This window comes from Akanthomyces muscarius, chromosome 3 (assembly GCF_028009165.1).
Source record: "Akanthomyces muscarius strain Ve6 chromosome 3, whole genome shotgun sequence".
NCBI classification, from domain to species: domain Eukaryota; kingdom Fungi; phylum Ascomycota; class Sordariomycetes; order Hypocreales; family Cordycipitaceae; genus Akanthomyces; species Akanthomyces muscarius.
The window spans coordinates 3,322,709-3,335,948 of NC_079243.1; the positions used below are offsets into that span (position 1 = coordinate 3,322,709).

At 57.7% G+C, this 13,240-nt stretch overlaps 4 protein-coding genes across 4 annotated transcripts; 3 read left to right on the forward strand and 1 right to left on the reverse strand.

Annotated features, from left to right (window-relative positions):
• Positions 1-1,954: 1,954 nt before the first annotated feature.
• LMH87_002453 (uncharacterized protein) lies at positions 1,955-5,709 on the forward strand (the record flags this gene model as incomplete). Its single annotated transcript, XM_056193914.1, has 2 exons — positions 1,955-2,072; positions 2,138-5,709. The coding sequence occupies 2 exons, from the start codon at positions 1,955-1,957 to the stop codon at positions 5,707-5,709; spliced, it is 3,690 nt and encodes a 1,229-aa protein (XP_056050903.1).
• A 598-nt stretch (positions 5,710-6,307) lies between these two features.
• Positions 6,308-8,482, forward strand: LMH87_002454 (uncharacterized protein; the record flags this gene model as incomplete). The annotated part of the gene is made up of 3 exons (XM_056193915.1): positions 6,308-6,831; positions 6,900-8,241; positions 8,321-8,482. 3 exons carry the CDS (start codon positions 6,308-6,310, stop codon positions 8,480-8,482), a joined length of 2,028 nt encoding a protein of 675 aa, XP_056050904.1.
• Positions 8,483-8,731: 249 nt separating this feature from the next.
• Positions 8,732-10,081, reverse strand: LMH87_002455 (uncharacterized protein; the record flags this gene model as incomplete). Its single annotated transcript, XM_056193916.1, has 1 exon — positions 8,732-10,081. One exon carries the CDS (start codon positions 10,079-10,081, stop codon positions 8,732-8,734), a length of 1,350 nt encoding a protein of 449 aa, XP_056050905.1.
• A 402-nt stretch (positions 10,082-10,483) lies between these two features.
• LMH87_002456 (uncharacterized protein) lies at positions 10,484-11,807 on the forward strand (the record flags this gene model as incomplete). The annotated part of the gene is made up of 4 exons (XM_056193917.1): positions 10,484-10,668; positions 10,729-10,748; positions 10,830-11,276; positions 11,512-11,807. The coding sequence occupies 4 exons, from the start codon at positions 10,484-10,486 to the stop codon at positions 11,805-11,807; spliced, it is 948 nt and encodes a 315-aa protein (XP_056050906.1).
• Positions 11,808-13,240: the final 1,433 nt, after the last annotated feature.

The following is a 13,240-nucleotide window of genomic DNA, read 5'->3' on the forward strand; positions in this document are numbered from 1 at the left end:
TGGGGTGCAAGTTGGGTGGGCGGATGAAAACACCAGAAAATAATTATCGCCAGGTAAATTGGCGCACAACGGGGGCGTCATTTATAATATGGGGTACTACGGCGGCTGCAAAAGAACGGGCGCAAATAGGTGGGCGATGGTGCACCGTGTGTGATGGAGGGTGGGAGAGGGGCAGAGGAAGCGCAAGGTGGGAGGCCAAGCGGGCGAAAAAGGTGCCGAAGATGGCCTCAGCCATCGAATGGATGTGGCAATGACTAGCAGCAGGCAGGGCAGAGGGGGGAGAGGGACAAAGATGATGACAGCCTCGTGCAAAGAAGAGGCGGGTGCCGACGGATGATATTGGTCACGGGCTGGTGATGGCCTCGTTGAGCCATCGGGGGTAAGAGAGGCAAGGTGTCGAAAAGTATAAGAGGCGAGGGCCCCCCAGAAACCTCTGCAAAAAATGGAATTGAAACTCGCCTCTTTCACGGAGCGAATTCGAGACCAGACTGGGCACGCAATAAGAAGAGAGAGAAGAAAAAGAGGAAGACTTGTGCGGTGTGCCCAAAGAACAATCCCGCCACTCGGACGACCTCGTACACACCGTGAACGAGCACCAGTAAGCAAGCCAGCCAGCCAAGCGCTGCTGGATTACGAAAGCAAGGCGAACCAGTTCGTGTCCCAGGCAGAAAGGCAGCGCAGACGAGAAGAAGAAGGGTGTTGGATTGGACCGATGCCTAGCCGTGTCATGTCAGTGTCAGGTATGTGGCTTTGATTGCGAGGTGCTGCTGCTGCGGCGGCGGACAAACTTGTACATGCTGCAAGCCCCTCCTCCCCCGGGACAACCGGGCGGTTGGTGCTGCGAGGGAGACAAGACAGAGCGAAGAGCATGGGCTGGGGCGCCTTTTTCTACTCACGTATGAAAAGAGGGCAAAGCTTTGGCTTGTGCTTGTCTCGCCCTGCGCAGCAACTCCCGGGGTTATCGGGGGGGGGGGGGGGGTTTGCTCCAGAAATGTACAACACGCTAATGGTCAGTCAGCCTAGGTCACTCTGCCCGCGAATCCTGCGTGAAAAGGTACATCCGCCCACGCGAGCGTTTCCCTCTCGAGGCCATCGCGTTTTGCTGCCGCTAGCCCCAACCCCAAAGGTACCAGCTTCACCTGCCCAAGCCACAGCGCTAGCACGCTGAGAAGCACGTCACCATCTGGCCTCATCCAGCCAATTGCAGGGCGACTCTTTTCTTTCCCTTGTAAGTGTGCTTAATACGGACCCCTCTAGTCCAAGACGACGAGACAGGTTTCTTTTTTTCTTTTTTTCTTTTTGCCCATCTTGCTTTCTGTTAGCGTTTCCCTTCTTGGCGTGCGCTGCCGCTGCGTGCGTTAGCAGCCACATCTGTCGTGGCTCACCACCTGATAGCTCTCTTCAGTGCTGCGCCGCCAGCCAATAGCCGTCCACCTCAGCACAACAACCACCTATCGTCTGCTTCATGCAAACACTCTTCACCGATAACAATCTCTCATTGTTCACAGGTTCTTCATTCTTCATCTACTTCTCTCTTCCTTTCTTTCCACTTTTCCTTATTTTAAACTCGTCCATCTCACCTCCTCATCTCCCGCCCAAATTCCAGCCGAGCCAGGCCTGTCTCTCGCTGCCCTGTACGCCGAGATCCACTTCGGCGAACGCGACTCTGCGAACCCGTCGGCTTCGGCGCGTCACGTACATGACGCCCGCCTCCCCAATTTGACCAGGGAACCACTCTGACCATTTCAAATTCCTGCAGTTTTCCAATTTAACAACGGGCTTCTACTCGCAGGCCACCTTCCCACTCTGCAACGACCACCAAATTATTTTCTTCCCACTCCCGCCGATTGCAACCTTTGCCGCCCCCGCCTGTCCGACCGAACCAACCGCTCATTATTTCTAACCCATCGGCCCATTTTGCCGCTGTTTGCTTCGTCCGCAAGCTCCAGCGGCCATGGCCTCGCCGCTGCCTGCATCTGCCATGGGCGCTGGTTGGAATGGCAACGCTCAGCAGCAGCAGATGCTTCCCTCCGAACCCGACAGCAATGGCGTTCAGGTCCGGCCCATGGGCTGTACGTCTTCTTCCTGGCAGCCAATTGTCCAGCAGTCCGGCCCAATGCTAACACCCGGCCTGCAGTAAAAGTCCATTACACCTTTGACAAGGAATCCAAGGTCAACTGTCTCGCACGATATCCCCACACCGTCCAGGTTCAGACCATTGCCATAGACGAAGTCACTTCGATTGGCGTTATCGACCTCCGCGTCTGCGTCCAGGCCCTCTCCGACTGCAGTCCCGAACTCGCTGGCCAAGACTGCGACTATACGATTTACGCCGTCGACTACTCAGAGCCCGATACGCCCCAGGTCGGCCAGGGGATGCTCTCATGGGCCCTCGACTCCCTCGTCCGTGGCGACATGCCTGGCCAGCAGCCCAAGCTCGTCACCGGACGTGTAACTCGGAATCTGCTCGGTGTCTTCAGTGGTGGCAACAGGGAGACACTCGAAGTCAAGCTTCGTCTATCTGGCTCCGCCAAGCCTCAATGGCAAACAGACAGCTTCGACATGGCCATGACGCCGAGTGGTGCCGCTGAGTGGAATTCTTTTATCCAGTCGAACCCTCAGCTCGGCCAGCCACAACACGTGTCGAGAGTAGCTTCGCCAGCCATGTCCCAAGGGCCTCCCGCCGCCATACCCAGACGAGACTCGTTTGGTCCCGGTATGCAGAACAACACGAACGACGTCCAACGCGTTGCTCCCATCCCAGTCGATCCCAACACCGTTCCCGACAACCAAGGCGGTTCATCACGCCCTTCCAGTCGAGCCTCCAACAGAGCGCCCCGAAAACGAAAGCCAACTGGTCGCCCACGTGGACGGCCGAGGAAGAACCCTGTCGAGGGCAACACGTCCGGGTATGAGGACTGCACCGAGGGAGAGGACGGCCCGGCTAAGAAGCGCGCCAAGCCAACCAAGGTCGACAAGCCCAACCCGTTTGCAGGTGGCTCAGAGTCTCTACGCGTTGCTGCCAGCACCTCTGGCTCGTTACGAAATTTCCGCCCTGTGGCTACCAACAGCGAGGGCACTGCAGCAAGTCATTTGCAGGAAGTGCCACGTGCTCCCACTCCAGTGCCTAATGGCCCAGTCTTCCCAGGTCGCGCAGCCAAGCTAAGGCGCGAGTCGACTCTCGGACAGAAACCCATGAGCTATTCCACAGCTGGCTATACCGATGCGAGAAATCCCCTGTCTCCTCAGGACGATGAACGCTCACCAGAATCTCTCGCTCCTACTCCCGCCTTCTCAGAAGACAGCCCGCCTGATATTGGCTCCTCACCACCGGTACAGCGTGCCACACCTTTTCTCCGATCCAGCCCTCCTCCTTCAAGCCCCGTCTTGCCGCCCATGCCGCCCTCAAAGATGCCAAACGACGCAAGTTTCATGTCTGAAAACATGGATCTGTTTGGCGACGAGTCTCTTCCGCCACCTCCGCAAGCGCCTCCTCCTCGCAAGGCTCCCGCGCGGGCACGCAAAGGCAAGGTCGAGACCAAGGGCGGCAAAGGGGTTCCCGTACAGGTTTATCAAATGCAGGACGGGCCTCAGGGCCAGGATCTAGTCCATATTGCCAGCTACAACACTTCATTTCCAACTGCGCCGCAGCAGCAACAACATCAGCAAGCGCAGCAGCAGCAGCAAGCGCAGATGGCGCAGCCTGAGCTACCGTCTCTGAAGCAGTCAGTGCCGCAACAACCCAGCGAGACGGTGCCTATCAAGAAAGACCGTATACCCTCACCACCTGGCATGGCTCCGACACCGCCCCCCACAACCGATGCTGCTGAGAAGCCTCCTACGCCGGTAGCAGACTTGCCCGAGGTTCCCGTCGAGGTAAAGGAAGTTAAGAGAGTTATCCCAGAACCAGTGGCACAGCCTCCTACCGATGACAGACAAAGACCGTCGTCCCAACCGCCTGCCTCCACGACACCAGTACTCAAGGCTAAGAAGCCCCTGGCTCGCTCGAACTCTGCTGGTCCGCTAATGCTGCCCAACATTCCCGCGAGCGAGCCTGCTGGCCCTTCGAACCTAGCACAAGCAGCTGCTGCTGAACAGGAGATTACCCAACTACCGTATCCCAATGGTCGACGCGGCAACTCTACTGGGGCAATGGACATGGTGTCGGCCAGTGACCCCCCAGCGCCAGTCGCGCGAGCAGACCAGCTGAGTCTGCCCGAAGCCGCCATGCCACCCAGCGAACCTATTCAACCGCCGCCTTCGTCACCTGGAAACAGAGCGAACAAAAATATTGTCAAGAAGCACGCCATAAAGCAGCGTCTGGAGGAAGCCATTATGAACGGCACGATGCCTCCCTTCTGCAGCAACTGTGGTGCCATTGAGACCCCTACATGGCGCAAAATTTGGATTCAGGATCGCGACGGGGTTCCCGAGTATGCTGAATACTCGGAGAAGCCTGGTCGAATTACCGCCATTGAGATTCTACAGCGCGATGAAAACGAGAAGCCAACTCAGCATCGCGTCATCAAGAAAGGCCTCGGCCCAGCGGACGAAAAGGCCAGCTGGCAAGAATTGCTTCTTTGCAACCCTTGCGGTATCTGGCTGACAAAGTGTAAAACACACCGCCCTCCTGAGCGTTGGGACAAGGACTCTTCCCGTCTGGGCCAAGAGCGTCGCAAGAGGGGCACTGGTCGCACCAAGAAGAGCCGAGCCAAGGCGGGCGGTATGCCCAATCCCACATCGGAGGCGTATCTTCACACAGATGCCATGGGCCCACCCGAGCCTTCTTCACCAAAGTATGGCCCTAGCGGGATCTCCAACGCAGCTATCGAGGGGCTGATTGTGGCAACTCAGGGTGACTCAGTCGCTACTGAAGGCGGTGCCATGGATATGCAATCCATCCCTGGATCGACGCACTCTGCTGCGAGTGGTGATGGCACAGCCAAGAGTCCAATCGATATCGAGCTGGATCAGGCCATGGGCACAACGAAGCGACTCTTGTTCCCTTCGCCAAGAAAGCCTGGCACGCCCAAGGTCCTCGGCACTGTTGATGTCAATGTTGTCATGACCGATGAAATGTGCCGCCAGAACAAGGGTGTCGGGACCGAGAAGGAGAACATGCCGGTTGTGACTCGAGAAGGCCTTCTCGAATGCGATGACCCAGAGGCCCTTTTCCGCAGCCCCATGATCGCCCGCCCAAGCACGCCTCCGAACGCCAAGGCCTCTGTCGCTGCTGAGCCCTTCAAGACGCCTACTCGTGCGACGCCCAGTCATCGACCAGTCACAAGAAGTGTCTCGAAGTCTCTGCGGACCGTGCGATCTGTCTCTTCGCCCAGCCAGCTCGCTCTGATGCAGGCCACTCCGACCAAGACGCCGCACTCGATCCGCGGCGGTCTGGGAAGTCTGGCTCGCAGACGCAGCCCTCGAAATCACCAAAACGCTTTTGACATATTCGACACGCCGATTTCGAGAACGATCAACCAGCTTCTGTCAGAACCAAACGGCTTCGCCCTCGACAGCGAGTTGGATCTCGGCAACTTGCCTGCGCTGGAGAGCAGCCACGATACCCTTTTGGAGTTTGGCAATCTGCTTAGCACCGACGGAATCATGCCGAGCTCTCCACCTAGAAATGGGTCGGTTCCTTTTGATTACGAAGCTTCTTGGGCTCAATGGAGCATGGACATCCCAGGTCACGGGGAAAACGAATAAATACCAGCGTTTGCTTTCATTTTTTTTCTAATTGTTAAAGAGCATTATGACCAAGCATCTACACCATCTGCACACATATAATTGCTTTAAATATGGAGTTTACGGTTATGGCGTTTGATAGCAAAAAGGGTTTGCTTTTTGGACAGGAACTGCTTAGCCCTGCGATTGGGCCGAGGACGGCGTTTTAGGAGAAATATTTTGCTTGCATTTTTACATGGCCACATTGTCTATGGTCTAAAATCGTTGAAATCATACAGTTCATCCTCTGATTTTTTTTTCTTAACTTTTTGTTTTTTATTGTAGTGGCTCGTTGTGATTGTCAATTGTATAATGCTGTATGACAGGGCAATAATACCGCGGGTTGGTCAACGTGGGGTTTCAATTAACGCGGACTACCAAGACGCGTCTCGCCGCGTCTCCCACCCCACACCTGAACTTCTCTATATTCGCAATACTCAATACACTGCCTTTGACGACGCGGAATTGTCGGACTTTTGTGTATGCGACACGACGACCGCTCGATATAGATACAATTTGGCCGTCACAAGAGTCAACCGCCAACCAGTCACTGCAAACACCCCCCGGTCCCCCGCCCGCCATGGCCGACACCGAGCTCCAGCGGTTCTTCTCCGCCGGCAAAGCGATTGAGCCCGATGTCGCGGCCGAGCTGCAGTCGATGATGCGCCTGCACGGCATCTCCGCCGAGGACCTCTTCTACAAGTGGGAGTCGTACTGCATCAAGATGGACCTCGACGCCGGCGACGCCCTGACGCTCGTCCACGTGCGCAACCTCAAACAGAACATGCTGGATGCGCTGTCCAAGTCGGCCGCGACGCCGGCTGCTAGCTCATCCTCGGCGGTGAAGCCGAAAGCAGAGAGAAAGGTGGCAGGGACACCGAGAGCAGGTGGTGGCGCGGCGAACGGTGGTGGCGGCGCAGGAGGAGACATGTACGGCATGCTGGACGGCTTGATGCCGAGCACGCCGGCGTCGGGCGCAAAGCTGAACAGGGCGCCGGGCAGTGCGGGTGGAAGCGCGCTGCGCAAGAGGATGGAAGTGTCTAAAATCTCGAGCTCGCCGGCCGGTGGCATGGGCGACCAGCTCGCCGAGATGAGTGGTCTACCGTGAGTCCCGGACCCAGCGCAACATGATACGAGCTTGCGACTAACACTTTGGTTTTGCTCTCACTCAGCTCCTTTAGCGACCGCCAGAATCCCGGCGAAGTCGTCGAAATCCTCAACAGCCAGCTCGCCTCCGCCGAAGCACCGCTCGCGCCATATCCAGAGCCCCGCGTCAAGCTCACCGCGGCGTCGGACCAGAAGAAGATGGCCTACAAGCCGCTGGCGATGAAGCTCTCTGAGGCCAGCGAAATCCTCGACGACCGCATCGACGACGTGGCGACGCTCGTGCAGCAGCACCACAAGCTCGACGACGGCGTCTTTGGCAACGCCGCCAGCCAGGGCACCACGGAGATTGTCGCCGTCGGGCGCATCGCGTCGGATTCCGCCGAGGGCAAGCTCAACGCCGCCAGCCTGGTGCTCGAGACGTCGCGGCGCACGGGCATGGGCTTCCGTGTACCCCTCCAGATGGACGCCATTGCGGCCTGGAGCGTGTTCCCCGGTCAGATTGTGGCGCTCAAGGGCAGCAACGCGACGGGCAACGAGTTCGTGGTCAAGGAGATTCTGGACATTCCGCTGCTGCCGAATGCAGCGTCGGCAGGCAGCGCGCTGGCCGTGCACGAGGAAAAGATGCGCGTGCGCGACCCGGACGCCATGATGGACGACGACGACGGCAAGCCCGCGCCGCCGCTGCAGATCCTATACGCGGCCGGCCCGTACACGGCGGACGACAACCTCGACTTTGAGCCGTTGCACGCGCTGTGCAGCCAGGCGGCTGACGCCTACGCCGACGCGGTGGTGCTGACGGGCCCGTTCCTGGACGTCGACCACCCGCTGGTCGCGACGGGCGACTTTGACCTCCCCGAGGAGGCGCTCTCGTCGCTCGACGCCGACACGGCGACCATGGCAACTGTGTTCCGGTACCTCGTGGCGCCGGCCATCAACCGTCTCGCGGCGACGAACCCGCACGTCACCATCATCCTGGTGCCCTCGGTGCGCGACGTGCTCGACAGGCACGTGTCGTGGCCGCAGGACACGATCCCCCGCAAGGAGCTCGGCCTGCCCAAGGCCGTCCGCATCGTGTCCAACCCCATGACGCTGTCCGTCAACGAGGTCGTCCTCGGCATCTCCAGCCAGGACGCGCTCTGGGAGCTGCGCGCCGAGGAGCTGGCCAAGGCCGGCGGCACGCTGTCCGGCGGCGACCTGATGGCGCGCCTGTGCAGGCACCTGATTGAGCAGCGCCACTACTACCCCGTGTATCCGCCGACGGACCGCGCGCGGCTGCCCAAGACGGGCACGCAGGAGGGCACGGCGACGGGCGCCGTGCTGGACCTGAGCTACATGAAGCTCGGCGAAATGGTCAACGTCCGGCCAGATGTGATGCTGACGCCGAGCGCGCTGCCGCCCTTTGCCAAGGTACGTTTTGAAACGGTGGCTTGGAGATGGCCAAGATCAAAAAATCAAAAGAGAAATGTTTGCTGACGAGGAAATACAGGTCGTGGAGAGTGTGTTGGCGATTAACCCCGGATACCTGTCCAAGCGGCGCGGCGCAGGCACGTATGCTCGCATGACGCTGCACCCGCCCAGCATTGAAGGGGACGGCCTACAAGGGCATCGTGTCTTTGAGCGAGCCAAGGTGGAGATTGTGAGGATATAAAGAGAAAAGCTACAGAAGCATAAGAGGGGGCTTGACGAGACGGGCGCGTATGGATTTATTATATTAGGTTTTTGGGGGGTGGCAGCATTGGGTACACACAAATCTATCATGGTGTTTTCTCTTTTTTTTTCCGAAAAGGAATAGTCGTCTTTGTTTTTCTTTTCGGCATGTAATTTTCTTCAAACATGGTAGAGAAACGCTAAGTAATGAACATTAAAACAAGTTTGATACATGTGTACACGAGCAAGACTACCGGTCTGCTTCGACTCTTCGTCGCTTATCCTCGCCGCGATCCCGCGACGTGCTCCTCTTCCTGCTCCCTCGATACTCGTCCCTCTCCCCCCGCCGGGGCGACCTCGATCGTGAACGCCTCCTGTCGCCACCGTCACGGCGTCTCTCCCCCAACGGCATCGCATTCGCTCCCTTGCCGCCCGCCCTGTCGTCCGGTCGGAAGCGCTCATCGTCCGGCATGAACCTCTCATCCTCAAACCTGCCCCTCCCCCCTCCTCCTCCTCCTCCTCCTCTGCGATCCCGATCGCCGCCCCAGGACCCCGTATCCTCGCTCCGCATATCCTTGTACTTTGTCGCGCCCTTGCGTCCGAGCTTGGTCATGTCCCGCCGCTGGAGGTACTCGGGCAGCGCCTCGCGGTTCCGGACGTCGTCGGCGATCCTGGCCCCCATGAGGTCGCGCTGCAGCAGACCGGCCGCCTCGGCGTCGTCGCGGAAGAAGGCGCCCTTGTGGAAGTACTTTTGCATGTAGCCCATCTTGCCCTTGCCGTCCTTTTCCTCCTGCTGCTCAGCCAGGAAGGCCGCGTCCTCGGCGGCGCGCTCCTCGGCCGTCAGGTTCCGCCGGCGCTCGACCTCGGCGAGCTCCCTCTCGCGCTCCTCGATGGCGGTGCGTGCGCGCTTCAGCCGCTTCAGCTCGCGGACGCGCCACGCCGCCTCCTCGGCCGCCGGGTCCAGCCCGTCCGTCGTGTCCACGTCCGACGCCGCGTCCTCATCGTCGTCCCAGTGCTTCTTTCCCGCGGCCCGCGCCGCCAGGTCCTTTTTGATCTGCTCCTCGACGAGCGCGTCGGCGGCCTTTTTCCGGGCCGCCTCTTCGGCGAGGCGCGCGGCTTCCTCCGCCTCGGCGGGTGTCTGGCCGTCGGCGCCGCGCTGGCTCTTGGGTATAAATTTGGGTCGCATCATCATTCGTCGGGGTGCCTCGTCCTCGCTGCTTTCTTCTTCCGAAGACTCCTCCTCGTCCTCGTCGGACTCGTCGTCATCGCCGCCGCCGGCTTTTGCGTCCTCGGCGCCGCTTTCCTCCTCCGTGACGAAGCCTTCCTCGGCGACCTGCCGCTGTGCCTTTTCGGCAGCTAGCCGTCGTTCTTCGGCAGCTTGCGCCTCTTTTCGGCGCGCATCGAGGTCGACCTTGCTGAGGTTGCTGATGATTTTGCCCGCGCTGGCGGCCTTGGGCGGCGGAGGGATGGCGGCGGCCGGCGCGGCGAGCGCTTCGTCGGCGTCGCTGTCGGAATCAGAGGACGAGTCGTCGCCCGTGTGCTTGCCCGCGCGATGCCGCGAGGGCTTCACCGGGTTCGCTGTCATGCGCTTAGGCGGCATTGTGCGACAAGGCTTGTGTTTGTGAATGTGCTTGAAAGTTTTAGAACAGCGATCGTCAAGCCTAGAGCGAAATCGCCGCTAGCAAATCGAGCTCTTATCAGATAAGGCTACCCTACACTTGTTTTGTTCATCTATTTAGCCCGGTTTACTCTGTTGAACCAGATCATGAGCTTTTTCTTATATGTATTTGGGATTTAGCGCAGTCTTTTTACACGCTTCCCTGATATTTGGAAAATTGTCATGAATCTGGTGTGATGGCCAAGTCTTTGCATAGTAGACTCTCGGGGTAGGCTTCTTCCACCAATTACCCCACCACCCTCAAACGTCATAGCTTGGTGAACCTCACTCTAACAACGCAGCTGCTCGACCAATCCCATTCCTAAACTGTCAACTAGACCAGCCATGGTAGACCGTACAGTTGTTGTCACTGGAGCCACGGGCCTTCTAGGCCGGCAAGTAACTCGTGCATTTCGCAGAAAGGGTTGGAACGTCAAAGGCACAGGCTACTCTCGAGCCGACGGCGTTGATGTATTGAAAGTTGACCTTGGCAATTCTAGCGAGATTGCCAAGCTTCTAGACGAGACTAAGTGAGTAACAAAAACTAGCAAGTAGTCCCAAGAGCTAAATGCTTATACGACACAATTTAGGCCAGAGGTTATTGTCCACTGTGAGCTGTCCATCCCTTGAGCATCGCGCAGCGTCCATGAACATTTCCTGCGCACAGTGGACTAGCTAACCTCACCCCAAGGCGCCGCAGAGCGTTTCCCCGATAAAGTTGAAAAGGACCCCGAGGGCGCCAGGAAACTCAATGTGTCGGCAACGTCCTCGCTCGCGGAAGCCGCGGCTGCCAAAGGCGCGTTCTTGATCTACATTTCGACCGACTACGTCTTTCCTGGAAAGCTCGGGGAAGCACCGTATGAAGCGGACGCAGAAACAAGCCCGCCCAATCTGTATGGCCAGACAAAGCTCGACGGCGAAAAGGCGGCCCTGGCTGCGTATGACGGCAAGGCCGGATCGGCAGTGGTGCTCCGCGTCCCTGTGCTGTATGGTTCAGCAGAGACGCCGACCGAGAGTGCCGTCAATGTGCTACTGGATGCCGTCTGGAAGTCCCAAACGGAAGACAAGAAGATTAAGATGGACCATTGGGCTCCACGCTACCCGACCAATACTGAAGATGCAGGTCGGGTGTGTCATGGTATGTCTCAAAAAACGGCGCAAAGTTATTTTTGTCTCTTCCTCATTTCTTCTCGTGCGTATGTATGCGTGCGCGTGTGTCTTGTCTGATGCACGCAAGTCCACCTGGGCCCAGGACAAGAGGACCCGGGTCTGGCCAGAGTCACCACGAATGTGGAAACAAGACGCTGGGGCAGCTAAGCTCGATCGATTTGAGTACACTGAAGAAGGCTAACATCAGCTGTCATTTTGTGTAGACATTGCGGAACACTATCTGAGCGCTTCTAATCGAGCCTCCCTGCCAAAGATCTTGCAGTTCTCCAGCGAAGACAGAATGACCAAGTACGAAATGTGTCAAAAGTTTGCGGAGATTATGGGTCTGCCCGCGGACAACATTGAGCCCAACACAGAAGGCAACGACCCGAATGCAAGCGTGCAGCGCCCATATGACACGCATCTGAGCACAAAGACGCTCAAGAGCCTGGACATTGAGCTGTCCACCTGCGACTTTACTGCGTGGTGGAGGCGCGAGCTCGGGGCGTTTCGCAAGTAAGCACTCCAGACGGCAAACAGGGCCATCATTCGAAGGGTTCGCCAAGAGCAAGCCCCAATGGTGGAAAAGTGGCAGAGCTATGCGGGCATTGGTGCTATTGGGAGAATACTGGAATGTGCAATCATCGGAGGGAAACTATCAAGCCACTACATTCCAGCGTGTAAATTGACAGCCACGGTGGCGGTAGATTGTCCGCAGTACAAGATCATGAATTCCCCAGATAATGGCAGCTGTAGGAGTCGCCCGCATGTTTTTAACGCCTGGCCAGGCCAGGCCAAAAAAAAAACATCAAAATCGTAGTGCTTGCGACGCGGCCTCCAGCAGTTGTTTCACTCGGCGGGCCTGAACCGCATGTCTCTGCTGCTCATTTGCGGTCGGCGCTAGGCACAGCTATTCGATAGAACAATGCGCAATGCCAGTTGCAGATACGCGTCGCGATCGCCTAGAAGAAAATGACAGAGTCAAGAATAGTATCCTTGCCAGTCCCGATGATTCGAGTGCTTGCTGGCGCAGCACGGTGAGCCTCTGCGTGTGGCCAACAGCTGTCAGGCAGGGCGGCCTATGCTTGCTCTCAGTTACTGGGAACCGCAATTTGCCTTTATTCCAATCATTTTCAATTAATTTAATGAGGTGCATATCTGAGCTGCAGCCACATGCAGTGCACGTACACCGGGCCACGGCATTAATTAGCTTCGTGGGGCGCGCTGTGCTTTAACCTCTCTCCCTGCGCATGGCGTCGTTGCTTTTTCCCCTTCGCGACACGAGCCCATCTCGTCGCAGCGCCCCAAGTGCCGGGCACCAGGGGTCCCCTTGTACGCTATCGGCGCCATCGCCCCAATCGAATAGACAACAGCCGAAAGTCTTGTCCCTTGCGACAGCTCCCGAGCTTCTTGTCAAAGACGGGAGGAATGCAGCCGTGTACCGTTGGCGCGTCGCTGGCTGGCGGGTCTGTCTCTTTTGGCACCGAGACAGCTCTGGAGCTTGACGCGTGAGCTAGCATTGCCTCTCGCTACTTAGGAATCTTGCAAGCAAGAAAGCGTGTCTTGGGACGAAAGAAGTAAATAAAAATAATAAGAAAAGCTGCTTGAGAATGGCCCGCGTACCGTGCTTGATGACCCCCATTTCTACCGCCCAATGCCCAATTACACTAAGACGACGTTGGTCTCTCGCGATCGCTTTCCTTTCCTTCTTCATCTCATTCGTTTATGGTTGCTCTCGTCGTACGACTTCTGTCCTTGAAATTGCCTCCTCCTCCGTATCCGTGGAGACAACTCCTCGGTATACCTTGTTGAAAGGCCCCTCTCAATAATTCGTTCTAGTGTCAATCTATCCGCTTTCACACGGCAAAGTCTGTGCCACGAGGAGTTCCACAGCCCGATCCGTTCTTTTCCTTATACGTCAAGCGGCCTTCGCTTTTGTCGATTGAAACGAAC